Below are 27,339 nucleotides of genomic sequence, written 5' to 3'. Positions count from 1 at the left end.
AAGCAAGAACAAGAGAAAAGGCAAATGGGAAAAGCAAGAAGCCAAATCCATTAGCTTGGGATGTGCTCAAACAAAGCCCAGCCGAAGCAGAGAGAACCCCGCAAGCCGGGGTTACTGCTGGCGAGTGTTAGCAAGAGCCTGCAAAGGCTTTAATGTTCAGAGAGGTGAGACATTTCATACATACTCTGTGTTATATAATTAGGTGTGACAACATGCTGCAGGCAAGGAGAAGTTTGGAGCTTGCTGGATTCCACGCTGGCTTCTTCCCACAGTGACAACGTTTGTTCCCAAACTCGGGAGTTTTGACATGAAGTTTTGCGCCCATGAGCTCTGCCCCAAAGGGACCATGTGTCATTACACTGAAGAGTTCTCCACCATCCTACCACTGGCACTGAAATGTAGAGGTTCCTTGCAGATGGCAATATCTGACTAACGATGGGTGTCCGGGGATGGACCTTGCCCCTGCACGCAAAGGACAGGAGAGAAGGTGGCAGCAACGTGGCTGCGTTACCGGGGACAGAAGCAGAAGTTCCCACCTGTACCATGACAGGGGAAAGGGCAGCCTCCCCTTGCCTCTTAAATATGTTCCTGGACCACCTCCTGTGCCACTCCTGTTTATCTGCTTAAAACTAAGCAAGCAAACAAGATTGTGGAGTGTTTCTACAGGTCTGTTAAACAAGCAAGCATCTCCTGTCTGAGTACACCTGTCTCACTTTCATGTTACACTGACATCACAATTCTTTGAAAAACATATTTAACCTTTTTTATTTTTCTTGCAAAATACACCTTAGAAATGTGGTGCATCTTCAGGAAGCCACATTAAATGGCAGCAGTGCAACAGGACATGCCTGGATTCAATTCCATTTGGACCTGTGGAATGAAGGGGAGGAGGCCAAGATCCCCAAGATCCCTCCCATATTTGCCTGATAAATTGAAACACTCGTCAGTTGATTTGGCAGGTCACCCTGGCCCCCGGCTGAGGCACTCAAGCAGTTTTTGCAGCCAATGACTGGAAGGTCCCGGCTTATGCTGGAATCTGCTGGTTGCCAGGTTTTCTCTGTTTTTAATTCTTCTAGACCTTGGATACACCAGTGTCCATCCCACTGGAATATTCAGATCGCAAGATCTCAGCGAGGCGATGTTTTCCATGGGTCTTCTTGAGAAGGTCAGACCTGAGGGAAGAGAAGAGGAATTAGATTTCCTTCTCTCTGAAATGCTGCTAGGTGGGTTACTTATTTTACAGCCGTGGAAAGTGACATTTGCGCATTAGCAGAAGAACAGCTTCCTTTTCTTGAGGCTTGATTTGAAATTCTGTCTCATGCAAAATTAGATATTGTTGTGACAGGTTTTCACAAAGGTGGCAAAATATCATGCCGTTTTTAAAAGCAAGTCTTTGTTCTGTACAAATGCTCTTGCAGGGGTGGCGGGGAGAAGGAGGGAAGGTTGTGCGCTGAAGACTGATGAATTAGGTGACACAGCAGTTTGAAAATTATAATAATAAAAAAATTTTAACAGCCTTAAGACATCGAACAATGGAAACATTTTATAAACAGAGCTTAAATCCAGAGCTTGAAAACAGAAAAACCCCAAACAAACAAGCAAAAAAATGAAAATGTCAGGAGTCTAAACCCAACAGACTCTTTTCTTGCAGCATCCTGCAGACATCACATGCACCTTGCAGCCTCCCTCTCCAGAGACCAGCTTTTGCAAAGGTAGCTGCATTCTGCCCAGCCACTAAACTCCAACATGGATCTCCCTGTAGCCCTAAACTGCCAGCTATAAATATAAAAACCCACTCAGCATTTTTCCACCACACGTTCTGCCACTGTCCTGCTCTGTAACCTTGGGCAAATCTCATCCTCATTGCTGCTATCACCCTCGCTTATTTAAGCTGCCCTCTCTTCAGTGCAGGACCTGTTGTTCCCTGCCATGTTCCCATGGCCCTGGGCACAACGGGGCTGCACACCCTGCTCTCCTCTTTATAATAAGGACCAGTAACAGATCCCAAAAATTTCCAGAGAAGTGAACAGAAATCTACCTGTCCCTCTAAATATGAGGGAATTGAAGAGAAGCCCCACATCCACGCCAGCACGCATTTATGACAACACATGGACCTCAGCAATCCTGAAGGTTGATGTCTTACAGCACTGCCTCTCGTAGTTCCCTCCAGGTGTCCAGAACCATGTCAGGGATCACAGGAGAAGGAAGGATTTTTGGCTGCAGCAACAGATCATCCTATTCATTAGGCCAAAGACACAAAGGCAGCAAGGGAAACAAACTCTTGGCTGTCTGGGTCTTTGTTTATGACTGAAAGACTTTTCCCCGAAAGAGAAAGCCTAGAATACACAGGCGAAAAGACTCCACTACCTTGCTGTAGTCTCCATTCTTACATTAATTAAAAGATTCTGCGTTGGCAGAAGTGCTAGAGCCTGGGCATACCAGAGAAACAAGATGCGCAGCCACCGCTCTCTTTGAACCCACAGAAACTAAGCAAAAAGACAGCACTGCCTCAGAAGGGACTGCACAGCTCACAAAGCAAAGCCATGGTAGGGCATGCCATCCTGCAGCACCTCCAGCAGCAGATGTGCCTTGTCCCACCGCCCTGCTGAACCCACCGGCCCCAGCGGCACAGAGGATGCTGGGGGGTGCACACAGAGTGCCAGGTCAAGGTGTGCCCTCCACCCACCCAGCTCTGCTGCAAAAACTGCGCAGCGCAGCTGTACGCTCTGCTCAACACCCTCCATCACCCGATAAAGTTTCTATTTGACACCTTCCTTGTGTCTCCAACCATTTACTACAGTAATTTGAGGGTTACCAAGCAACAGATCAGTTTACTTAACAACAGGGAACTATCTGCTGCAAAAGGACAAGTAATCCACCAGTAGCTGCCGGGCTGAGTTTCAGCTCAGCAGGGAGGTTGTCCAACGCTTTATTATCAATCAGGTGAAATCATTGCCCAATTAGTAAATCAATACCCCCTGCTGTGGTGATCAGCTGTACACAGAAAAGCCAGGATGCAGGGAAAAGGGAGGTTTCTCCCTCTATCAGGGCCACAAAAATCAATGGAGCTGTGCTGTGGAACCTGCACTGATCACTGGGAGAAGCAAAGCAGCTGTCAAGGTCCTGTTTAACCACGAGATGGAAGAGCCACAGGCAACAGCAACGGTCTGCAGCGACAGCGTACCAGGAAAAGTGCATGAGGTTCGGATCCCTGGCTGGATTCTGATTCCTGTTATAAACCTGTAAATTTCCCTCTCTGCTCAGCTGGTGAAAGTCTCTGGGGCTCTGTCAGAGCAGTCAAGATAACATCGGCGAGGAAAGGTGCCCTGTGGTTATGAGACAAAGCCCAGGAGAGCAGAGTGAGACCTTGATACTCACCCTCTGAGCATCCTTGGGCAAGGCATTTAATCTCTTTGGCCTTCATGTCCATTTTTCCACCTCATAACCCGGGATGACCGCATTTTCCTTGTTGCCAGAGGCTGGGTGGGATGTTAATTTAAGAGAGCTGTGTGGTGATACTGGATACTGTGGCAAAAAGCTTCACAGAAAGGCTGTAAACGTAAGATGCCTTTGCAACACAGACAGAACCCATGTTCCCATCGCTGGATAAACACATGGATTGTCAGCATCTCTTTCTGTGACCTCACGTCTAGATATCACATTATATTGAGACCTAATGAGAACACACCATGTTGATAACGGGCAGGGAAATCCCTCCCTCCAAACACAACAGCCAGTCTTTAGGTGGGGAACTACAAACCAGCACAGCTAAGGGGAACTTGCAGGGGAAAAAAAGATTCACTAATGACCGACCCATCCCAATCTGCTACGACCCATCCCAATCTGCTACGACCCATCCCAATCTGCTACGTGCCAAGATTTCAGCAGGGCTTGAAGGAGAAAGGAATGTTCAAACCGATGGGAAAACAGCCACTTTTATTAGCTGGGGGGAAATGCGACAGGAATAGAGAAGTCATAACTCTGAAAATGAAACAGCCCCAACACGTGAGTTAGGAAGAACCTGTCCCTGAACATACGCTGCTTGACTTCTCTGTTGCTGTCCAGCACGCTGGGCGTTGGGTGCGGTGACATACTGGATGCAGAAGCACCACTGGACTACTCCTCTTCTACACGAGATACAGGGTATCAGGACTCCCATAAAGACAGATGGGAACTGGTAAGCAGCCAGAGGAGTGAGCAGAGATGAGGCAGCACCGCCTTCTAACTGCTAGCTGCGGGGGACATCACCCCATCGTTTGCAAGGCTGAACCCTAGACCCAACCACTGCTTTGGGCTTTATGTTCCAGGTACAGGGCAAAAGCCACATCACCCCAAGATTTATCTAATCACCTCATTATCGAGAGGAGAGAAAGGTGCTTTGCACAGCGAGGAAGGGAAGGCAGAGAGCCTAGTAACTGCTTGGCACTGTCTGAGAAAGCTCCTCTCCTCCTCAGGGAGGCAGAGGAAGAAATAAAAGACCAAGGTTTACAGCTGCCTGCGCACATCTGTAATTAAGCTGCAACCTCACAAAAGCTGGTACCAAGAGCCTCAGCAAAGAGACAATAAGGAAACAGAGGAACTGTCCCCAGATGACTTTGTTATACCCTGAAAGGCCGAAGACCAGGCCAAAGACAAACTTCTGAAGATAAAAAAAGCTCTGCCCTCCTCCAGAAAACTGGAATGATGTCTTTTACTCTTTAAACTTGAGAAACTTGCGAATCTTGCTGAATACATAACTGAATGATGAAAAGGCAGGATGGGAGGATCTGGAAGAAACAAGAGAGAAAACAACTGTCCAGTGAAGGAAAGAGAAAAAAAAATTACTCTTTCCTCTACCTCAGTTTCCTTCTACCTCCATCTGCAGAGCCACTCACAGCACGCTGCTCCCCTTCCCCATCCCACTCAGGAGCTGCAATGGTCTGCAGGGGTGCTGGTGCTGCCCAACCCTCTACTGCAGAGGAAATCTGAACAATCTGGACTGCTCTTCTTTTCTGGCCCCTTGACTCTCAACTCTTTGCTTTGCTCAAGAATACCAAAGAAGATGCTAGGCAAATCTTTTTTCACATCATAAAAAAACCCAACAAACAACCCAAAATCCAAACAGGTGAATGCAGCATAGGTGATTTGCCTGAAATCCTCTCGGTTGTTTCCAGCTCTGTCTTCTGCTCTGCCACACAATACCAACCTGGCCACAGAAACCCCACCCAGCTTACACGCAACACACCTTTCAACACGCTCAGTCTGTGACTTCCACACACCTGGGGTCATCGACGGCTTTGTGAGCTCTGAAGACACCATCTGCCGAATTCCACAATCACTAGCAACAAGATGGTAGCGCAACAGAGACTAGACTATGGCAAAAAAACCCCAAGACAAGCATGCTGAACTACACTTTGAGGATGTTCAACATAGCTGAGATCCCATGGACAGCTACAAGGCACAAACAGAAGAGGAAGAAAAGCGTACACAAACTCTTTGTTTCTATATAACATCCCATTCACGTCCCGAGCACTACTGAGCAGTTCACAAGAATGAAGAAATTTCACCAGCTGATCTCATCCGACTGAATTCGTTACAATGGGCAAACCATGATCCTGGACGTGGAGACAGTCGAACATTCAGGTGTGAAAGGACCAAGTGACAACAGTAAGAAAAGGAACAAGTATCTGACACCATTTTTTGGCTTTCATTCCAAAATTCTAGTGTGTATGTTTCATTGACACACCTGCTTCATTAGAGAATGGCATGACAAGCTGATCTCCAAGCCAAAACCTCCTACGTGCCAGAGCAGCGGTACACATACATGCATGGTTTCTTGGGTATCATTTGATGGCTCAGAAAATGCCTTTGATAGTCTTTTTACCTGAATGGTGAGCAAGCTTGTTCTTAAGAGAGATAGGTGTCTCCTATGCGGTTGGCATTGCTGTCTGGTCCTTTGTCTTAAGCTGTGTGAAAACATTGGTGCAATGCAGTGCAGCAAGTGTGGCGACCTTTAACCAACTCACAGCACGTGCGGCAACCAAAGGCTCCCACATTGCTCCAGCTGAGGGAGAAGGGGCATAAAGTTCTGATGCATAGTCCCAGAACTCATGGTGTGTCTTTGGAGGAGACAAGAGTAGGTTGTTTCATTTATCAGAAACATTTCAACATGGATCGTGCTATCAATCTGCCTGACAGCATCTCCAACAGCTCTTTGAAATTGTGCCAGCAACAGAGCTGGGTTACCTCTGGGCCAAGGCTGCTACAACACCTGCTTTTTCTACTTAGAGTGTTGGATGAACCATCTGCAGCCAACACAACCCTGTTCGGTTTGGGTTTTCCGTTGTTGTTTTTTGTGGACTGGGGGGCAAGAAATTCATCAGCAATCCTACACTGCTCTCGACAAGTCAACAGATGGCCTAGGTATCTGTTACCAGCCGATGCAAACGCTAGCTTGAGAAGATCAAGGAAAATTATTACCCAGTCAGAACGAACATCAAGCGCTGTTCCAGAACAGTCCGAGCAGAGCAGCCTTCACACCATGGTATGCTAAACAGTAAAGCACATCCTACCCCTGCTGAAGTCAACTGTATTTCAGCTACACAGAAAGAGACAAGACCCCATGGTTTTACTTTCACTACTATCCCCTGGTCTTCATCCTATGGAGAAAGGATGAAAGCACCACCGGGAGGCTGGGAACTTCCCAGGATTCTTGCTTCTGTCAGGCTCTTTCTCAGCCTAAAGGTCAAAATATATTTCAGAGCGAGATGATAATTTTTTTGGGGAGTACCAAACGGCACAGAGGTTTTCCAGCCATATAGGCTCGCTCAAAGAGGGAGCAAAGCCTCTGTGCTGTGGCTGTGGTGGAAGAGGACAGTAATAAAGGGCATATCTGCATGCAGATAACAATCATATGGATTTTACAACTATAAAACTTTAATTTCATAACAGGACTTTGTTATCATGATGTGGTAAGAAGGACTCATCAGTGTCCCTGAACTGCCTTAATGAAGACTGATGGTGATGTCTGCTTTCACAGCAGCCACATCTCCTACTCTAATTTTTGGATCCATTTGCACTTCAGTCCATGAAAACATGCTCTTACCTGAGCTCCAGTCTGGATTTCTAGAGCAAACTGCCCAAACCAAGTTAAATTCCCTGCCGGCAGAATTCCAAACTTGCATTTTGACTAATCAAGCAATATTAGGAGAGTTGCAAATGGTGCACAAAAACTGGCAGGCAAACTGCTTCTAATAATTAGACAATTGCTGTTCAGGGAGACCCAGCTGCAGCCTTGATTCACAAGCCCTGTCAATAGAAGCATTAGTCTTTCCAAAATTGTCAATGCCAAGACGTTCAAAAGTGGAATCAAAGATATGAGGTAGGAGAGAAGGTAAAAGGCTACTAGCTTTCACCCAAAGGAGATTGCTGCTGTTGCCATGTGAGGGAGGACACACAGGGTTACAAGGTGTATTTCCCACCAGGAGTCTAATTCTATCTGACCACTAAATGCTGAAGAATAAATTAGCACCATAATATTACAGCCAAAACCTTAAGAGCATGATGATATCCATATTCAGAGCGCTGGCAGTGTAATAATGATATGAATCACAAAAAGGGTTGGGTTGGAAGGGTCCTTAAGGATCACCCAGTTCCACCCCCCTGCCATGGGCAGGGTCACCTGCCACTATCCCAGGTTGCTCCCAGCCCCGTCCAACCTGGCCTGGAGCACTTCCAGGGATGGGGCATCCCCAGCTGCTCTGGGCAGCCTGTGCCAGCGCCTCAGCACCCTCACAGGGAAGAATTTCTTCTTAATATCTAATCTGGATCTGCCCTCTTTCAGTCTAAAGCCATCCTGCCTGGGGGTCGATGAGGAGCCAACTGAGAGAGCTTAGGGGTCAGGAGTAAAGGGAGGGCAAGGCCAGCTGACATCGTAGTGGGGGTCTGCTACAGGCTGCCCGGCCGGGAAGAGCGAGCGGATGAGGCCCTCTACAGACAGACAGGAGCAGCCTCACGTTGCCCTCAAACAAGCATCCTGGACACCTTTTCTTGATCCCATTTCAGTTAAGGGTTGGACTTAAACTCTGAAGCATGAGGGGATTTTCACCTTAATTTTTATACTCACTTTTTGCACATGATGTAGCACCAATGAATACTCATACATAAATTCAATCTTTCTGAGCGCTTGTAGCATCAGAGATATCCTGTGGCGATGAGTTCCACAGAATCTATTGAACTTAAAGATTTACCTCTTGCTTTGTAATGGCTTGAATTCATAAACAAGGCAAATTAAGTGGCAACTCCTCCTTACAGTGAAGCCCTCTGGGATCATACACCAGTCTTCCAGAGTTCAAAAGGAGAAAACAGACCATCGGTCACCACAAAATCCCGTAAACCTCAACTGATCCAAAATGCAAAATATTTGAGTAGCACAGCAATTGCTTGGTAGAACGGCAATGGGTCTTCGGCATCTGCATTGTGAAAAAGTCAAAAGACATGTCTAGCTGGCATGTCAGCCCCTTCCTGTGTGTGCTGCCTCTCTGCAGTGACCGAAAGACAGTTAATCCCTCAATGGAAGTGAGATCAGCTTCCTTGCATCTACCCTTCAGCAAAAGCATGAGCCTAGACACTTACTAAGCTGATGTACTGTAACTTAATATGCAGTATCTGGTTCATGTGCTCATCTCTTACCTAAATAGAGCATTTCAATTTTCCCCAAAAAATCACGAGCAATTATTTTTTCCATCTTCAGATCAGGTTTTGCAAGAACCACTACAGCTAAGGGGCCAGTTGGTTTGCACAAAGAGGTTTAAAAAAATACATGAAAGTTTTACACGTGCATTCAGGATGGGGCTGCTTGCACATCGCAGCACTGAACCATCACACACCTGGCTGCTCTGTCTTCCTGTCTCACCTTCACCAAGCAGGCTCTCTAAGGAGGTGCTAAGCACAAAAGGAGACTTCAAAAGAAATGAAAAGTTTTCTTTGTCCTCTTAAGGAAACATTTAATGATTGCTTTTGCCCCACTTCCAACCTGGACTGCCTGTTCTTTATTCTCTGGGCAGGTGCTGAGAGATGAGGCTTTAGTGAGCAGACTGATTAAAACCAAGTATTGGATGTTTGGAGACAATGTGTAATACGACAACCAACACTCATAGCATCACGTGAGAAATATAATTAAAAAGATTGCTCTGTGACTACGCTGTTGTAATTTCAAGCCTTGCATTTTACAATCAAAACCCATTTGTCTCCTAAATGGCAGGCTAAATTCTGCTTTCTGCTTTGTCAGTGTGAAATCAAAAGCAATTATTTGTAAGTTAACAGTACTATCGTGAATTTATGGTAGTGAAGACTGAATTTGAATCTATATTCACTTTCTCTAAGCTATCCTATAAATACTAATATCTCCCCCCCCCCCCTCCTTCTTCTTTTTAAAGCACACACAGAGAAAGCTGATTAGAAGCAAGTTTCACAGGCGAGAACAATTGTTGCACATCACAACTCTGGCTATTTCTGCAGGGTCTTAACTTTCCAGATGCTCACAGATTTGAAATCTGCAGCTTGAGCCACGACAAACCTGTGCAAAGTCTGCCCACTTTCCCTGAGCTGCAATTATATGATCCACGTGCAAATGAGATTTCAAATCACTCTCAGACCATTTGTTCTAACACCTCCACGTCCCCCAACTCCACGCATCCTGTGCATAACCTACCTACTGTATCTTGAGCTTGTCTGTACTATAATAGGATGAAGACTTGGGGAGGAGGAACGCTGTCTAAAAGAGGTTCGTAACAAGGGAAAAAGTAGCTCTAACAGAGTAGCAACATCATAGGAACAGAGAGAGGCATTGTTGCAGGCCAAGTAATCCTGTGACACGCTACTGTCAGTCATAGCTTGACACCCTGCTGGGCCAGCAAGACATCAAAGCCCACCCCATACCATCTTACATGCTCTTTATCGGCTAATCAGGCTATTCTTCCTGAAATAAAGCTCCGTTAAATCCCCTGCTCACAGGGGCATTCCCATCCTGTTGCCCATCTGCTGGTGAGGGTCAGCTGAAGCAGGAGGCAGATCGGTGGCCTGTCCCTGGTGGCTTCTCAAAGCAGGACAATGCGGTCTCTAACTTTTTCATTTTAAAATCCCTTCCCCTTGCATTCCCTGCCCCCCTCCCCTCCGATATGTACATGTGCAAGAGATGTCACCAGCCCAGGAACAATTATGTGGATTAGTGCTTTAATCGCAAGGCTAACGTTTGCTAATAAAGTTTGCAGCAACAATTACATGGAAAGAGTCACAACTGATACTGATAAAAGAAAAAAGATTTTCCTCTTTTGAATTATTGCAGTGATTTTACTGGCAAGCCAGAGGTTCATATCCTGCTGTTGTGCCAGGGAAGTCAGTGAGCCCTTAACATTTGTAATCTCAAAAGGGAGGATTACCCACCCTGTGAAAGGAACTCATAGCAGCAAGGATTGGATGTACTGAGCACCTTCAGCTCCATTTCAAGCAGAGAAGATTCAGGGCTCTGCTCCTCCAGAAGCATCAGGAGTCTCAAATTCCTTACACAGGGCAGGAGTACCCAGGAACAGCCCTGTCTGTGCACTAAAGGGGAAAGAACTGTAACCCTAGGTTTGCCACAAATGCTTCTTGGGAGATTTCATATGATTTTGCAGAAATGCTTGTGCCAGAACTACTTAAATCTACAGGCAGCAGAGCACAAGTTTGTAGAAAGATCATTTCTACCAACAGACCTGTGCTTTGATTTGGACTTCTACTTACATAACTACAGTCAATCATACAATTAATAACTAAAAAAAAAAAACAAAAACACTGTAGTCCTCCCCTTTCCTTCAGGTACTAATCTAATGTCATCTTATGAAGCTGCATCTGACCATTCTGCAAGGATAGACACAATTTGTCCTGTGGCAAATCTGACAGCCAGGAAACTGCTGGTGAACTACAGGAGAAAGCTTACAAAATACTGCTTGTCTAGTGTAGAAAAGGTGATAAAAAAAGGCCAGAGGAGGCCACAGAAGGCCTTTAAAGACAGTAAGACACATGCTTTGCTCCTGATGCAGTGCTATTTGTCAAGACCAGGAAGGAAGAGACTATCCTGAGAGATAAATCAGCACTCATACAGCCTTGCTCAATGCACAGGACGGTCAACTTCAAATTTGAGAACTGGAAATATTAATTTCTCTGCTATTTCCTTGACGCTTTTATCATCCCATGCCCTACACCAACAGCAAGTACTTATAAGCACAGCTGTATCTGTGAGAGCCTTTCCCTACACAGGGATGAGGACAAAGAGTTGCTACGGCAGTCAGTTCTGAGCCAGGGATCACAGTCCTCTGTAGGACCATGCAACTGGAAGTGGGGATGCAAACAGAAAATATCTGGCAGCTTCTACTACAAAGATGCTTGGCCATGACAACAGGACTGCTGCTGGAGCGACCCGTGCAAGAAAGAGAACCACTCCAATATATGGAGAGCCTCATGCTTCACTCCGGAACACTGCCTGTACCCTTCCTCATCCTTCACAGTCACTTGAGTGAAGTACAAATAAGTAAAAATTAGGCTGTTTCTGCTCCTAAGACTCATAGAAGATGGTGTTTTTCAAGTGCTCAGAAAATTGAAAAGCTGCAACAACACGTAGGCTGATCTATATAGGTACATCTACAGAATTAGCAGCTTCCTTCAAAAAACAGCATCTTTATCAGAAGTCAAACCACAAAGCGAGCTGCTTGGTTTGGTTTTGTTTGTTGCTTTTTGGGTTTTTTAAACTGAATTCCCACTCAAATCTCCCAACTAAGTTGTTTTAATAAATGTAATATTTAGGCTCCCTAAAGCCATTAGAAAAAGGGGAATGAAACAACAGCTCAGAGAGCAATGCAACCTAAAGTGAATGGTTCACCATGGTTTAGCCTCTTGGGAACAATCAGACATGATGTGCCCATGAGCCGGGCTACACAATCTTTGAAGGTGCCTTCCAACCCAAACCGCTCTATGACTTGATGATACCTGGAGCAAGCATAACAATCTTGAGGAGCAAGGTACACCACAGGTTGCAATACGGTGTTCCTCAGCTCAGGAACATCAAGCTGGCCTACCTTTTTCGTCCTGGTTTGGTTTTCTTCTTTGAGCCTGCAGTAGGAAGAGCAGTCAGGTTCTGGGGGGCATCTCTCAGGCCAAAGCTCTTGGCCACATGACCCAGGTGGAGAGATTTGATGTGGAAGATGTGCTTGAGGTTCCTGGGATAGGTGGTATAGGCACAAAGGAAAGACTGCAGTGCTGTGGAGAGGGAAGAAAAAAAAAAAAAAGAAGTGAATTCTTGTTTGCTACTGCATTTTTATATATATACACTTAAAGGTTCAGCTGTTCCAGCTGAAAGGACATTGGTCTTGTCCTTTGGGACACCTTCTGGTCAGCAGCTGGTAGAAAAGGTTGGTACGTTAAAAATTTGAAGGTTGTATAGTATTAGTAGAATCCCAAAAGGAGAAGGTAGGTGGTGGAGAAGCATTAGGAACTGAAACGAAGCTACATTAAGTTGCATTAGGTTTGCCTCTTGCAGGGATGCCCCTTCTGCCGCAAAGGGTGATGGCTGTAGCACATCTCACAAGAAAAGTCATTGACATCAAATGGTAGCATATAAGGGGAGAGAGGGAATAGAGATACAGGGATGAAGAGAGGGAAAGAGAAGCATGGAGATGGCATAAGAAGACTCCTCTGGTATTACAGTCCCAGTAGTCCATGCATTTTTCACCAGTTACCAGCTAGTCCCTTATAAATATCTAAGAGCCAGATGGATTTCCTGACTATCATCACAGTGAGAACAGAGCTCACCTTCTCAAAAGGGAAAAATAATAGAATTGTGTGCAAATTTCCCTTCACATCTTTATATTCCTGTAATGCCCTTCCCTCAGGGCTCATTGCTCTAAAGACGATCATCCACTAAAATGAACGCTACCACTGCTCCTCCACATACCCAGAGCATTAACTACACCCAGGCTGTCCTCTCTGCTATGGGGAATAGAGGGACTTTTAGTAAGGAAACTCTACGGCTCAGAAAACATTTCCCTTCAATCCCCCGCTGCTCCTCTGCTTGCTAAACCTCCCGTGGCCCCCCAGCCCTCACTGTGCCACCTCCTGCATCTTCCTCTCCCTCTCGACCCCTGACAGCAGCAAGCTCTAAACTCTAACCTCTCCTGCCCTTGCCTGTTGAGCCACTGGACCGGCAAGTTTGCCCACAGCTTATGTCTAATCTCTTGGCAGCAGCCGGAGATTGGAGTTTATGAACAGTAATAAAAATGTCATTTTAGCAGATCAGCTCCTGGAAGGACCCAGGGAATCCATCAAAGCTCTGTTTACTGAGTAAAGCGAACTCCTTTTCCCAATCGATGAGAAGAAAAGATTGAGTTTTTTGCACCTTCTTCCCAATTTCACAGTGCCACTCTTTTAGAGGCATCTGAGCATCAAGAGACCTGTGTTTTCCCAAAAAGAGAATACTAAATTCCAAATACTCCATCTTGGTGTCTCATCTGAAGGCCATCTTTCTGAGGGCTTATAAACCAGCTCAAATGCTCTCAAAAAACCCTATTCTGCTGCTTTTTTTCATAAAGTTATTGGCCAAATTCACCTGCTATGAGAGGTGTAACTCTTCAAAAGGAACAATACGAACTTGCTCCTGCTCCAGATTTGGTCCCGTTGGAGCTTATAGAGCTGTCTCCCACGGCATTGGAAATGGTTGGTACTAAGGATCCTGTTATTATGAAGGCTGAGCTCACCTCCCACAATTCTTCAGACAGTGCCAGCAGCCTTTCCTAACTCCCCAGATCAGAGTGAGAGAATCAAAGTGCCAAAGGCCCCCCCCCTTCCCAAAGCCCTGCCAGACAACTGCCCCATCTGGTCTGAGTCAGGGCCCCCAAAACCAGGGAGAGCTGCATGGCACTAACCCAGAGCTGAACTAACAGCCCTGCCGCACCAGCAGGATGAGACCCCAGCGCATGCAGCTGCCTTACCCCTGAGGAGCTCCGAGCTGCTAACGCTCATTACAGCCCCCGTGAGATCGAAATGAAGACCTTCAATGGGTGTGATTCTTTTAAAAATCTTCAATATCGGGTTTTGAGACCTCTCAGTGTTGTCAGAGTCACGCTGTCCAGCTTTTATTATAGCCGCCAAATATCAAAAGCTTTATTTTTCAAAAAAGTTGAAATTCTTTTATAATTTTGTGATCAAAGAGATAGCGCTTTATGAAAACAATTCAAAAAGACTGGTAACAGTGCTGGCCAGGCCATAAGTCACATAAAGGGTCCCTCATCTTAATGCCACAGGAGCAAACTGCCTGAGCTGTTGGAGGTTTTGCCACACCAACAGGAGTAAGGCAACGTGTACTGGCATGGGGTGGGATTCAGGCTTGCACTCATTTAAGAGACTGGGTTTAGATTTGTCCTTTGCACCCGTGCATTCCCACTTCTCTATAGGAAATGTTAAGTGTGGGAAGTTAAATAAAAAAAACCAACAAGGCACGCTACACATGATGGTTAGCTAGGTTTTGTTTGTTTTTAACAGGGGACAAGAGGGTAACGAGATATGGAAGTGAGACAGGTGACATAACCTGTTCACCACGCACTCAGCTGGCAGCCAGCTCCCAGCGCCGGCCCCAGAGCACAGCCGCAGCCACACGGTCGGATAAACTGGTGGAGGCATTCTGCCAGCGCCCAGAGCATGCGGGAACAGGAAGGAAGGATGCACCCAAACCAGCACGGATTCAAGCACCGTGCCACAGCAGTGGGCTCCTGTAACTCTGCTGTCCTTCCCAACCCACGGGTGCTGATGATAGAAGGGATGAGGCAAAATGCTCATCTATTGGCTAAAAAATGGGGAAACACAGAGGAGAACAGCAGGGTTTCCTTCTTTCACCTTTCTGTAACTCCAGCGGCATGAAGGATCGGAATCTCCTAAGCTCTACCTGTCCCCACAGCTCCAAACCCGAGTACCCATCACCATGTAACCCTTTGGTGAGGGTCCTCCGTTTCCCAAGAGGAGCTCCACACTTCACGAGGCTCGTCCTGCAGGTAGCGGGGCCCAGCTGTACCCCTCCTCCCACCCTCACCACCGACCAGTCAGTCAAGTCTGAAGGGCAGCACCTTCACTGAACCGTTTGATTTGAGTTTGGAAAACACGGGACTGAGAGGCAGAAGGGGTGAGTGGGCAGGGAGCCACTCGGCTTTTGAAAGCGGGCTGCAATGGAAACACTGCTTATTAACATTGACTAGGTCAGAAAATGGGGGAAAAGAGAAAAAGAGAGAGAAACAAATGCATCTCTGGCACAGTTTCCAATTGATTGTCTGCCATGAAAGCAAAAGCCAGCTGCCATGTTAATTATTCATGATGCCTGGCGCAGAGGGGAGGAAGAGGGGGCTTATGGAAGCCACTCAGCAGTGGAAAATTTGCATATGTAGATAGCAGAGTAGGAAAAAGAGGTGGAGTGCTCCTGTACAAGATAAATGGGATGCACAACATTTCAGCATTTCCTGATCTATTTTCTATACTTGGCTGTGGCTAAAAAAGTTACTAGTGCTGAGGTCAGCAACAAGTGTGCAGAGAGGATGTGTGTGCACGTAGTGACATACGCTGTAGAGAGAGAAACCACAGAGGTTTTCAAAGTGTGACCAGAGCCATTCAGATGTTCTCCTTGTCACAGTCATTTCAGGTTTGAAGTTTGCATGGGGTATAAGGAATCCCAGGGGAGCAACAAGAAGCTCATCCATGCAGAATCAAGGATTATGATCATATTTGTCCCACACCTTGAGATTGTGGACTTGAAAGTGCAGCTATAAAAGTAATTACACCAGTCAAGTAGCACAACACACCTGAACATGGGTGCAAGCTGCTCGTGTAGCAAGCATCTAACATTTTCACTGTAGGAGAAAGATACTTTGAAATCCTGATGAAAAAAAAATAATCAGCACTGCAACCATTGAAGCAGGGTAAAAATCAGTTCAGTGAGATGCAGTAGCAGGAGGTAGAGCAAAGAGCGGAACAGTAGGAACTCAAATACCTCGCTCATCAATACGGCCATGCATCATTAAAAGCATGCAGAATAATTTTGGGTAAGCAGGTAGTTACAGTACAAACTCTAGTAGTTCTGCTGTGTCATCACCTAACAGATTAGTACAACGTTCAGAAAAGCACAGCACCTTTGACCTCTTGAACAATCACTTTGCATGATTCCAAACAATTTTAATGCTGAGCTTAACTTCCAACTTGAGAACAGCCTTCCCTTACCCAGTTTCAGTGATGACACTGTACAGCTCAAAGGCCAATTTCCCCATTTGGTTTTGGGGCCCTTAGTATGTGATTTACACAGCCCATGTGGTACACTTGTACACACACGCATACAGCAGGTAGATATAATGGTAAACAGAAATTACGTAGACCATTAAAATTCATGTCACCAGGACCCCTCCCTCAAATCTAACTGGCAATGCTGCAGAACTGAAATCAACAGGATTTCTACACAAGCTCAGACAGCAGGATTTGACTCAGATCAAAGTAACAAATGAGGTGAAAAAGAAAACCCTCCAAAAGGGAGGAAGGTGGGAAGAGGAGACTCAAAAAAAAGGGGAAAGGCACTAGTGCTACGTATTGTGAGCAAGAATGGTTTAGTCTCTTGCATAAAAAATATGCATTTTGTGTACTCGTCTCAATACTGAATAACCGAATTCCAAGTAATTGTCATGGATCTTTGGGGCCTGACTTCCTGCACCCCCTTTACAACAGCTATTCAGTTCGCAGGTGCCCCCAGATCAGCCTCACCGAGCCATGGGACAGCACACAGGAGAGGGCCTGCGCGGCACCACCTTTTTGGCTCTTCTCAGGAGACTGCTTAGTGTTTATTTTCCTACCACGTCCCCAGCAAGTTTTTCATCCTTCCTCAGAATCCACCTTCCTCTGGATTTCCCAGGCGGAGAAGCAGAAGGGAAGTTTCTTGTACTGCCCAGTGACAACCACTGTACATCCTGCTTGGCACAGATGGGAGATCAAATCCCAGACTTGCACCTAGCTACAATTATTATTAAATCCATCCCAGTTTTCCTTCTTTCCTTTTTGAGTAGTTGCTCTCTTTCTCATTTTTCTCCCATCCCACACAACGACCTCCAGCCTAAGATCCTTACCTGTTAAAAGTTGCTCCCAAGGTATCCTGTCTTACAGGCTTCAAACTCATCCCTGGTGTAAACTGAAAGCACCTAATGGGTATTGCACCAGCATGGGGTTAAGCTGGGCACCCATGACCTTCCCAGCATAACACATGTAATCTGTTCACTCATGTGATAGGGTCAGAGCCCTCAGATGTGAATCCTATTGAAAGCCAAGATTAAACCTCATTTTCACGTAATATGGGAATGCAAGAAATTAGCATTTAATATCATCACAAAGCCTTCTGGGCCCATCTTAACCCCCTACAGAGCCCAGCGGCCCCAAAATGTTTCTTCCAGGCCTTTTCCCTGAAGTGTTCCCCCAGAAGAAAGCCTTGGCAGCTTATGTCAGTCCTTCTGGAATAATCTGAAAAGAACCACACTGACCTTTCTTTGCCCACCGGACAGTCCCCTCGCTGGAGTGAACGTAATTTTCAAATTTTGTCTGCAAGACTGTGGCCCGCTCCCGGACTTCCTGAGGGTCCGTGCCACAGGATTTCTGCAAGGGAGGTGGGAGGATTAGAGGAAAGAGAGAATTTGAGTCAGGAATAATGAAGCAGTTTACAATAGATTTAATAACAGTAAAATCACACAGTAACCACCCAGGGGCCAACAAAGGTAATCCTCTCAATATTACTAGAGGAAAAAAAATACAGATAAAGATGTTAAAGTCAAAGCAGCCAGTGAGCACTGTGTGGTGAGGAGAGCAAATCAGTTTTAATTTTGTGTTTTCTAACATCTATAACGTATCTTTTTCCTTTGCCTTTTTTTATTTTTTTCCTCCCAGATTCAACAGGCCAGATATCACTGCTTATTTCCATTGGAGTTACTTGGAATAACTGCCCCCAGACTCTATGCTAACAGTTTTAGACTGATGTTGCGAGTTCCCCTGTGCTGTTCCTCAAAACACCTGGTCTCTTCTTGGCACTCATGGGGCAGGAGGTCTCTGTTCACCCTCAAGCTCCAGACAACAGACCAAAATCAGTCTCCGTGAACAAAGCCACCTAAACGAACTTCTCGCTGTTGATGCCTCCATGAAGTTTTTTCTGGGTCAACAAGTGATTCTTAACTGTAACTGCCATCACGTGGTTCCTCTAGAATAAGACCAAAGACATGACAGAAGATACTTCCTCAGACCAAAAGGCCAACTTTGCATGTGCTCAAGCTTTGCCAGGATCAGACTGTAGGATGCAGTTCAGGAAATGGAAAGCAAACACTCCTGGGAGCAAGCTGTTACTGGGAGGAGAAAAGAGGCTGTCTCTCTCTCTGTCAAGTACCCAGGCAGAGAAAGGAAATATGGACAAGAAAACAAGAGAATTTTTGACGGAAAGTTGACAGCAAAGTGCAAACCCAAGCATCCAAGGATGCGAACCTCTCCTAAGAAAAGGCCACAGTTCTCCAAAGCTACCCAGACAGGAACCAGCATCCAAGTCTAAGAGGCCAGATCCACGGCAGAACCTTGACACTGGGCAACCCCTCATCTGACCCGGACTGACCGAACACAAACATCCAGCTCCCAGGGTTCCACACCAGGCCTGTGCCAAGGCGAGAATCCTGTTGTTCCTCCCCGCTGCAAACCCCTCCTTCCCTCGCAGCTGCGAGCACCACCTTTGCACCACTGCCAGTCCAGGGGAACCGTATCACACTCACACTGTGAACCCCAGGCATCGTGGAAGCTGCTGACACCCTATAGAAAATGCTTTGCTGACCCAGATCTGCCGCTCTACAGCCTAACAGCCCAGAGACAGACTGTCCAGCGTAGCCTAAACTCCCTGTAGTGCCCTCGTTTGATCTCAGGATCCACAGCTTCCAGCCAATGGGCTGTTCTTCAGCAAAGCAAATGCACATGGGGACCAGCCTTCCTGCTCACTCCCTACCTGGACTAACAGTCCATCTGCATCTCCAAAGACAACGGTGGGTGGGCACTTCAAGGCTCCCTGAAGAGTCTCTGGTCTCTGCTGTCTGTCTCCCAATCCACCCCAGAAAGACTTGACACAGCTCGCTTCACAGACACCTTTTAGTTTGGCTTAACGGGCGCCTATTAATCAGTTGAGACAGCCTCTAGTCAAGGGGCCTCTGTAAAGGTTTAATAAACTACGAGTGGGGCTGCCTTCCTGAAGTGGACACTTGTCGCTGTGCCTAACAAGTTTCCATTGACGTGAAACATAAAACTTTCTCGCCCCGCCTGCTCCTCCTAGCCCCCATCACTTTCCTTTTGTTAAGCCTCCTGGCAGCACAAAGTGTCACCTTCCCAGCGTTTTTTAATATGAATGTGAAATTAGTGAGGTTTGCCCTTTCCCCTGGCGGACAGAATCCTCTGTTATTAAAAAGTAAAGCACTTTAATAATGAAAACTTTTTCTCTTTTTCCTGTGTTTTAACTGTTTAAAATTAATGAGAAGGGCATAACGGTTGTCAAAGCGATATTGAAAGCCGGGTAGCCAGGACCGAATAAGCACGAAAATCCCTCCAGAGTGTTAAATAAACAGTGCTTCAGCCCCCTCTGAATCCCTCTGTTGGTTATTGTATACATTCTGTAACAGCACTCAGAATAGATCTGAGCACCGGGGAGGCAGAAAGGTTTCAGAATTCCAATAAAGGCCTCAAATTAAAGACAGCCTGGTGCGAATTCCAGGAGAAAATTAAAGAGACCTCAAGCTTAAGTGACAGGTGACTTGCTTCTGTGTCACAACTGTCAGGGGATTTAGTGATAATATGGCAATATATTACAAAGGACTTTTCTTATTCCCCCCTTTAGGTTTCAAAATGAGGCATCTCTTCTGCCTGGTGCTGGGGGAAAAAAAAAAAAAAAAAAAAAAAGTAAGACAAAAATGAGGGATAAAAAACTAGGTGCATAATTTCCAAAGTGTGAGGTCAGTTCAAGAGAAATAAATGAAAAAAAGCAAATGGCAGGAAACATAATGTACTCGGAAAACAGCTTCTCCCCTCCTCCCATCTCCACCTTGTCTTTTATCCCCCTCAGCCCCTTGAGACAGATCTCATTTTAAAATTGCCCCCTAATGCGCATGAAAAAAAATAAAAAAAATCTGTGTTTGATTCCTGCCTTCCAGGGAGGTTCATCTAAAAAAAAAAACCACCACCCAACCAAACAAAAACAATAATATTAATAATTAAAAAATAAATCTAAATTTAAAACTGACTCTGAGCCAAACTGTGAAAATAAAACCTGTACACCATGTGAGTGTCTGGACAGATCAAATAAAACAGTGCTACTGGAAGTGCCCTGGCAGCCATCCTATGTGCTTTACTCACACAAGCAAGCTTTAATCCTGCTTGTATCCTGGTTCGGATGAACAGGACAATTAATTGGAGACCATACGCATTTTTCCAAGACCCAAAAGATAAAAGCCTACCCCAGAGGTTTGCCTGATCAGCTCTCCATCTAGATGAATTTGTTACATCTGTTAAGTAAGAAATATTATTGCCATTATGGAGAAATAGTGGGATAGGCGAACTTTTTCTATCTTGTGTTTGCTTAAACCTGTTCTGGCAGATCCCTAACCACTAGCACAATGATGGTGATCAACAACAATATTTATAAGACAAACAAAGAAACAGGCCTGGATGCAATGTTATTTAAATGGTTCAGGACATAAGGGGGACTCCCCCAAACACCTACTACACCAGGAAAAGACATACTTATTTCTTTCAGAAGGAGGAAACTTTATAAGGACAGCAGTTTTTAGGTTTGAGAGGTTGGGATAAGTACTGAAAGTTTCTGATTTCATTAAGGGAATATATTAATAGGAGAAGGAATTGAAATACAGTATAACTAGACTGAGGTAGAAAAGTTCTTGAAACAGCAAAAAAAAAAAAAAAAAAAAAAAAAAGATGGAGAAAAAAGCACCAAAAAGCCAGGCTGTAACATCTCCTGTTTCCATTATACTTCAAAACAAAATGAAGGATTTTGTTTTAATAACAACTTTTTACTAACCTCCACACACCTTCTCTAGAACTCACCAAGTCCCCCTGCCCCCCTCCATAAAAGTTGAAAGATCAAATTTATTCTCTTTGTAGGCAGGTGAACATTCACGCACCCAGACATAGCCACATATATTTTTTATATACCTAAATATAAAATATACATTTTACAGGCACTTCAGCTTGGTCCCTGGCTGCACAAAGAAGCCCAAAAAATACATGTTCCAATGTGGTACTTATAATGGACTTCAGTTGAGGCAATGAGAACTGAAGAGCATCATAATGAGGTTCCTGTGTGCATGACTATAATATATACATGACTCAATGCATGGATTGCTGATAAGCAAAGCTAACTCCCTCTCAAATGGCAACATCACAAACGGATCAGGCTCAGCTCCTCACAACCAGTCCTCAGTCGCTCTCTGCCCTATGCAATGCCCCACTGCATTCCCAGCTTGCTGTGCTGTCTTTATGGCAAACTTGCAGAATTTAAGGGAGATTAACCCTCCTAAAAAGTTGGAAACATGCCCCTGCAGCTTCTGAGAAAGCACTGCAGACCACTTCAGAGCCTCTGATGGCAATAAAATACAAAGCAAATAAACAGAATGAATCCTTTATTGCATTTAATATATTTTCCAAGTAATTCCTGAAGAAGTCTACTTGATATTGACAGAACTACTGTAATTTCATCCCCCCTAAATGATACAGAATTTCTGCCATAAAGAGAAACTCTATTTCTCAGTCCCCATCTTTTCAGATTCCCAGTCATACAAAAAGAGGTTATTCTGTATTTATAAGTTCCTGTAGCAGATTCAGACCATCCTACAGCCAGAGTGGATACATCCCAGCTCCAGTGAAGCCAACAGCCAAATCCCATTCACTTTGATGGCAGAGGGAAGAGAAGAATTCAATCCCACCTCCGAATGCCAGCGAAAGGCACCAGCTCCTTCTGCGCACGTACTCCTGCACAGCACCTGGCACGGCAGGGCATGCCCAGGCAGCACGGCTGAGCAAAAAACAGAGCAATACTTTCAAATATGGTTTGGTTTTATGTTTTTTTGAAAGAAAAAGGAGACAGACAAAACAAGACTATTTACAGTACTCTGTGCTTAGATGCATAGAGTATTTTACACTTTGAAAGCGTGGTAGAAATACCAATTTGATCAGTCCTGGTAGCAGACAGACTTGTTTGCTTTTTATTCTGTTCCAAAGGCAGGCATACAAAGGCACCGAGATGTTCAGGTGAGAATTTTCCAAACAGATCAAAGATTTTGGACCTCTGCAAGTACTGGGCTCTGACATTCAACAACATTCAGCAGGCATTTTCTCCTGCCACTTTTCAAAAGCCAAATCATGATTTCCTAGAAAAAAACATGCTTTTTTTTTTATTGCCCATTTTCCGTGAAATAGCATTTGTCCTCAAGCCCAGAACAGATAATATTCTGTCCCACGTCAGCAACAAATTTAAAGTGCAATTTCTGCATAAATGTAATTGTTGAAAAACTCCCTAAAGGAACCCCAAAGTTACCTACCTACAAGCACATTTGTGAGAACAGGGAAGTATTTATACACAGAAGAACTATTTAAAATTATTTCTGCACTAGCAAAGCACAACTAAACTTTTACATATTTGCTGAACACGTTAAGGGGTCATATCCTAGGCATGTCCTAGGCATTTAAAATATAGGCATTACAGGGTGATTTCAGTGAAAAACGGTGCAGCAGTGGGAAAAGGCTTTAAATAGAGCTGTATCTCAGGTAAGCCACAGATCTGGCTTTCTCTGAAATATAAGGCGTGTAGGAAAACTGAACATCTTTCAAAAACATGTTTACCAAGAACACCCCAGTTTGTAACAGTCATCTGCAGGAAACAAGAAGGCTCATACATGGTATAACAGAAAGAACGAGCAGGCAAAACAGCAACAAGAGAAAAAAAAAAAAAGAGCATGCTGCATCATGCTTGACACATTCTTGACTTCCATTCAAAATGAGGGTTCTTGGAGGATTTAATTTGCCAGAATGCAGAAACGCTGGAGACATCAATTGCAAATGACTGAATTCTGTGAATTAGCAACTTGAAGACAGACCGAAAGCTTGCTGAAGTCAATGAAAAGATGCCTGTCAACCCAGTGAGCTTTGTTTTAGGCTCCAAGTAAATAGATAATAAAACACCCCCTATGTAACATATCACCAAATACATTTTTCCTTATTTCTTTAGTGAAGTTTCGTGTCATTTGTGATCTCCAACAGTAACTTAGCGCAGAGAAGCCAAGAAGAACAGAAACATTGTGGGGGAAAAAACTCAAAGCTTTTGCAGTCAGAAACCTTTACTGTCTGTTACAAAAATATTTGCTGAAGATTCAGAAGTGACGGCTTTCTGGGGACAACAGTTTAAAGATCGGACAATTGCAATATAAGGCAGTTCTGTAATTTTTGTACTGTCTGACATCATGGATATTACCAACCTTCGTATTGTAAAGATAGAGAATTGTAAGAGAGGAATACTTGTGATGTTTAAATGGTAAATGAAAAAATTGGAGCAATTCCAAATCAGCAGAATAACTCACCTTGCTTCTTGGTCTGTGCAGCTTGAAGCGATCATCTTTCATCAGGCTGAGTAATACCTTCTCCATCTTCATCTCTGAAACACTGAAGTGACAAAGAGAAAAAACTACAATTACTCCTTTTTTTTCAAATATAGCGGGGAAACAAGTCACAGGCTGATAACGGATAGCAAAAAGATTGAGATATACATGTTCAACTTAACATTTTTATCCCTGAAATACTTGAGATCTTACCCCTGGCACTCACAGAGCAACCCTCGAAGTTTAACTACCGCAAAATCTCAACCCCAGCTGAAACGGTACCTTCACTGGAACAGAGGCACAGTCTCACCCACAACCTTGCCACTGTTACAAGTCACCAACACGCACTCCGATTCCAACAACGTCGAAATAACTGAGGGTAGACTTTCAGTTCACTGAAAGTTTCCTTGGTTCTCAACCAGAGTAACTGATTAAAGAAAAAAATTAGGTTTTTAATTGTATTTCCACCGGTTTCGTTATTTTTCTTTCCTTGCACTGAGAGGCACCCAGACAACTGGGAACCATTTAGTTAGGTTTTCCACTGAAAGAAACTCAGAACAGAATTGAAGCAGCTTGTAACAATTAACACTTCTCATAGATTTGCTTTATAATATAAGCAAGAGGATCTGTAACCTCCACTTTGAACCCAGAGGGTGTCAAACATTTTATTGTATATTAGATGCCACGGGCAGGGAGCAGAAGGCACCTGCATTTGCTTGCCTGTGCAAGTGCGAGAAAGAGACTGACATACACATACAGGCTGGAAAGGTGCTCTGCTTACTTTGCTACTTCTCCTACATCTTGTATCCCCGCAACTTACCTTGTGGGGTAATCAGAGACATGGCCCAAGCCTCATTCAAAGGAACAAAGTGCTTTGACATTTACACACATTTGTTTCCACCCATATTGGTGACCATGCTCCCACAACTAAAGTTGAAACTAAATCTGTGTAAATACCCAGCTCCTTCCTCTCATAGTGACTCAAGCTCAGAGGGTAACAACAGGACCCCAAGGAACTCTTCCTATCAAGCCAACTCTCCCACAGCTTCCTGCCCTCTGGTCACATCATCACTCCAACCTCTTGCTACGTCGCCTGGGTCAAAGCTCAGAGACACACTTCCTGATGGACACACTCTAACTCATTTTATAGCTCCAAAAGCCACCTCTGACACCAAATACACGGCTTGATTTCCTTCCCTGTTCTCAGCATTCACCTTCCCTCTCATTTGAAGTGTAAAGCCAAAGCCTGGCCCATTAGGGACCCCACAGCACTTGTTTTAAATACAGGAGACTCAGTCAGCTGTCCTAGCCAGGCTTCACACTGGGCATTTATTTTCATTCTGTCGACTCACATTCCTCCTGTAGATTCAACCAGATGATTTATTCTCCAGTCCTGCTTCAAGACGCTGCTGGGTACTGTTATGGCCCAGATACTGCAAACACTTACAGACCTGCTCCATTTTAAATTGAGTGGTCCTACTTAGAGGTGCATTTACAGGAAACTAGAAATTCTTCGTCCTCTTTAACACTGCCTTGTGGGGCACACACACACCAGGTGACAATATGGGAACAGCTGTGCAGCTCCAGGCCATTAATATTACTGCTGCATCCAAACTGGGTCCCATTTCCAAGGGGATTACTCAGATGATAAAAGCTGAAGTTCATGGGCCCAAATTTTCAGCAACGGGCAAAGGTGATCTCTAGAAAAGATTATTTTCCTTTTTACAACAGAACAAGTCATAAATACTGCATGGAAGCCAAGGAGTTCATCTGGCATTACATCAGTCTAAGGAAGAGAGAAATCTTGGGGGTCCGACAGTTCTCAGACTCCTGAATCTTGGATGGTCAGAAAGATGTATGCAGTTTTTGAAAGGAAGCTTTGCTGATATTCTTCAATTTGTAAAGTACAGAAAGAAATGATAACAACCAGGATATCCCCTTTCTTTTCACTCAAAGATCTCTCATCGCCTGGCTAGGAGAAAAGGACGAGTCTGCCTTGCCTGCTTCCCAGTCCTTTCCAGTTAAAGCGAAAAATACCTTTACTTTTGCAATTTGCCTTTTCAGCCTCAGCCAGCTCACCACCACAACATAAAGGAAAAGAGATGGTCCAGAGGAACAGCCATCCAGCCTGGAAGGTACAGGCCAGTGTGGCCATAAGATAATCACTATGCAGCTGGGACTCACGATGTAGCAGATTCCTCTGCAGAGGATGCAGAGAAAGGCGGGGGAGTGATGGGGGAGAAATGGAAATGGAGCATAAACAGACAACTGAGGGTTTCTCTGTTTGGTTTTGAAAACTATAACAGTAAATTAAAACATAAATGGCAACCACTTAAGCAAGAGAAAAGTATACCTCCCCATCCCCCTCCAAAGGTTGCTTTGACACCACTATGAATGAAAACGTCAAACCTTTGACATTGATTTGTCTGAGATGTCACCCCTTCTCCGATCCTCCTCCCGCCTGGCGCGCTGCCAGCTTGCAGCCTAACAGATATGTGAACTTGGTTCACAGCGGGGAGCATCATGTGAGGGGAGGCAGGGGAGGGGGGTGAGCACAACTGTAGAGAAGGGAGAGAAATGACTCGTGCCTTCACGGTGATGCGTTTTCCTTTATAAATTAGTTAGGCCGCTGTTAGGAGATAAAGAAATTATCTGATAGCTGTCGAGGCAGGCACTGCTAGATTGCAGTTGAAGGAACTAAGAAAGACATAAGAAAAAAAAAAAAGTGAACCTCACTGACTTTCTTCTGCTTCTTGCCTCCTCCCTTTGAAGGAAAATCTGTTAGTTACGCTTAGAGCTGAGACAGAACATTTTGGAATCTAACCCCTTTTTTTTAAAAAAAAAAAAAAAAAGAGGAAAGGTATAGAAAACATGAGCATGCATGTGCATGCATGTACGCATTTACAGTTAGGTAGAGGAACCACAACTTCAAGCCACACAAAGACCGAAAAGAAAGTTGCAGAGAGGCATGCAGCTTTCTTGAGCCCCAAGAGGAATTACTGATCTCAGCAGAGCCAAAGTGAGATTGTTTTGGCAAAGGCTAATGCTGCTTTTCCACAGTGGAAGCCAAGGAGAGGCTTCAGGTACCGGTGAAAATTAATTGCGAGCGATTTCCAATTTCAAAGGCAGTCATCCCTAATTCCGAAGTGGATTTTCATCCAGGAACAAAGCCACGTCTGCTCTCATTACTTCCGACTCTCAACATTTCTGGACTTACTCCCATGCATGCTGGGGTGGGTGGAGGGGCTTAAGAAAAAACTCTGGGTCAGATCCTCATCTACTGTAAACCAGCACAGCACTGCTCATTTACACCAGCTGAAGGCTGCAGGGACCCATCTCATGCTTTGTCTTCTTAGAAATACATATTTTATGAAGTATTTACATTTCAATAAACCCAGAGGGAATTTCATTTAAAACAGAAAAAAAAAACCCAAATAAAAAAAGTCAGAGTGCTCACTCATCCTCAACAAAACCCAAGAGATTTAAAAATTAAGCAAAGAATAAAAAAAATGTAAACTCCAGTAACCAATGCAAGTCCAAGTCAAAAGCTACACAGACTCAGGGTAAAGAAACAAAAATTATCAGTGCTTAAGACGATCGGTGACAGTCCAACACATGCTGTCTCTCGTCCTCACAC

At 44.7% G+C, this 27,339-nt stretch overlaps 1 protein-coding gene across 5 annotated transcripts in view; it reads right to left on the bottom strand.

Annotated features, from left to right (window-relative positions):
* Window positions 1-740: 740 nt before the first annotated feature.
* Window positions 741-27,339, bottom strand: part of DDX31 (DEAD-box helicase 31) — a 50,636-nt gene continuing 24,037 nt past the window's right edge. For 2 of the 5 annotated variants that reach the window (XM_040605664.1, XM_040605665.1), the window contains 4 exons: window positions 23,685-23,766; window positions 17,565-17,676; window positions 12,090-12,270; window positions 741-1,172 (listed from right to left, as the gene is read on the bottom strand). In XM_040605664.1, the coding sequence (XP_040461598.1) occupies window positions 1,073-1,172; window positions 12,090-12,270; window positions 17,565-17,676; window positions 23,685-23,766 (475 nt within the window). In that variant the 3' untranslated portion in view covers window positions 741-1,072. The other 3 variants (XR_005829571.1, XM_040605666.1, XM_040605667.1) reach the window with 3 other exon arrangements.

The sequence above is a fragment of the Falco naumanni genome, chromosome 9 (genome assembly GCF_017639655.2).
Source record: "Falco naumanni isolate bFalNau1 chromosome 9, bFalNau1.pat, whole genome shotgun sequence".
Lineage (NCBI taxonomy): Eukaryota > Metazoa > Chordata > Aves > Falconiformes > Falconidae > Falco > Falco naumanni.
The sequence above is the reverse complement of the archived record's forward strand: the minus strand, read 5'-3'. Positions and strand labels throughout refer to the sequence as shown.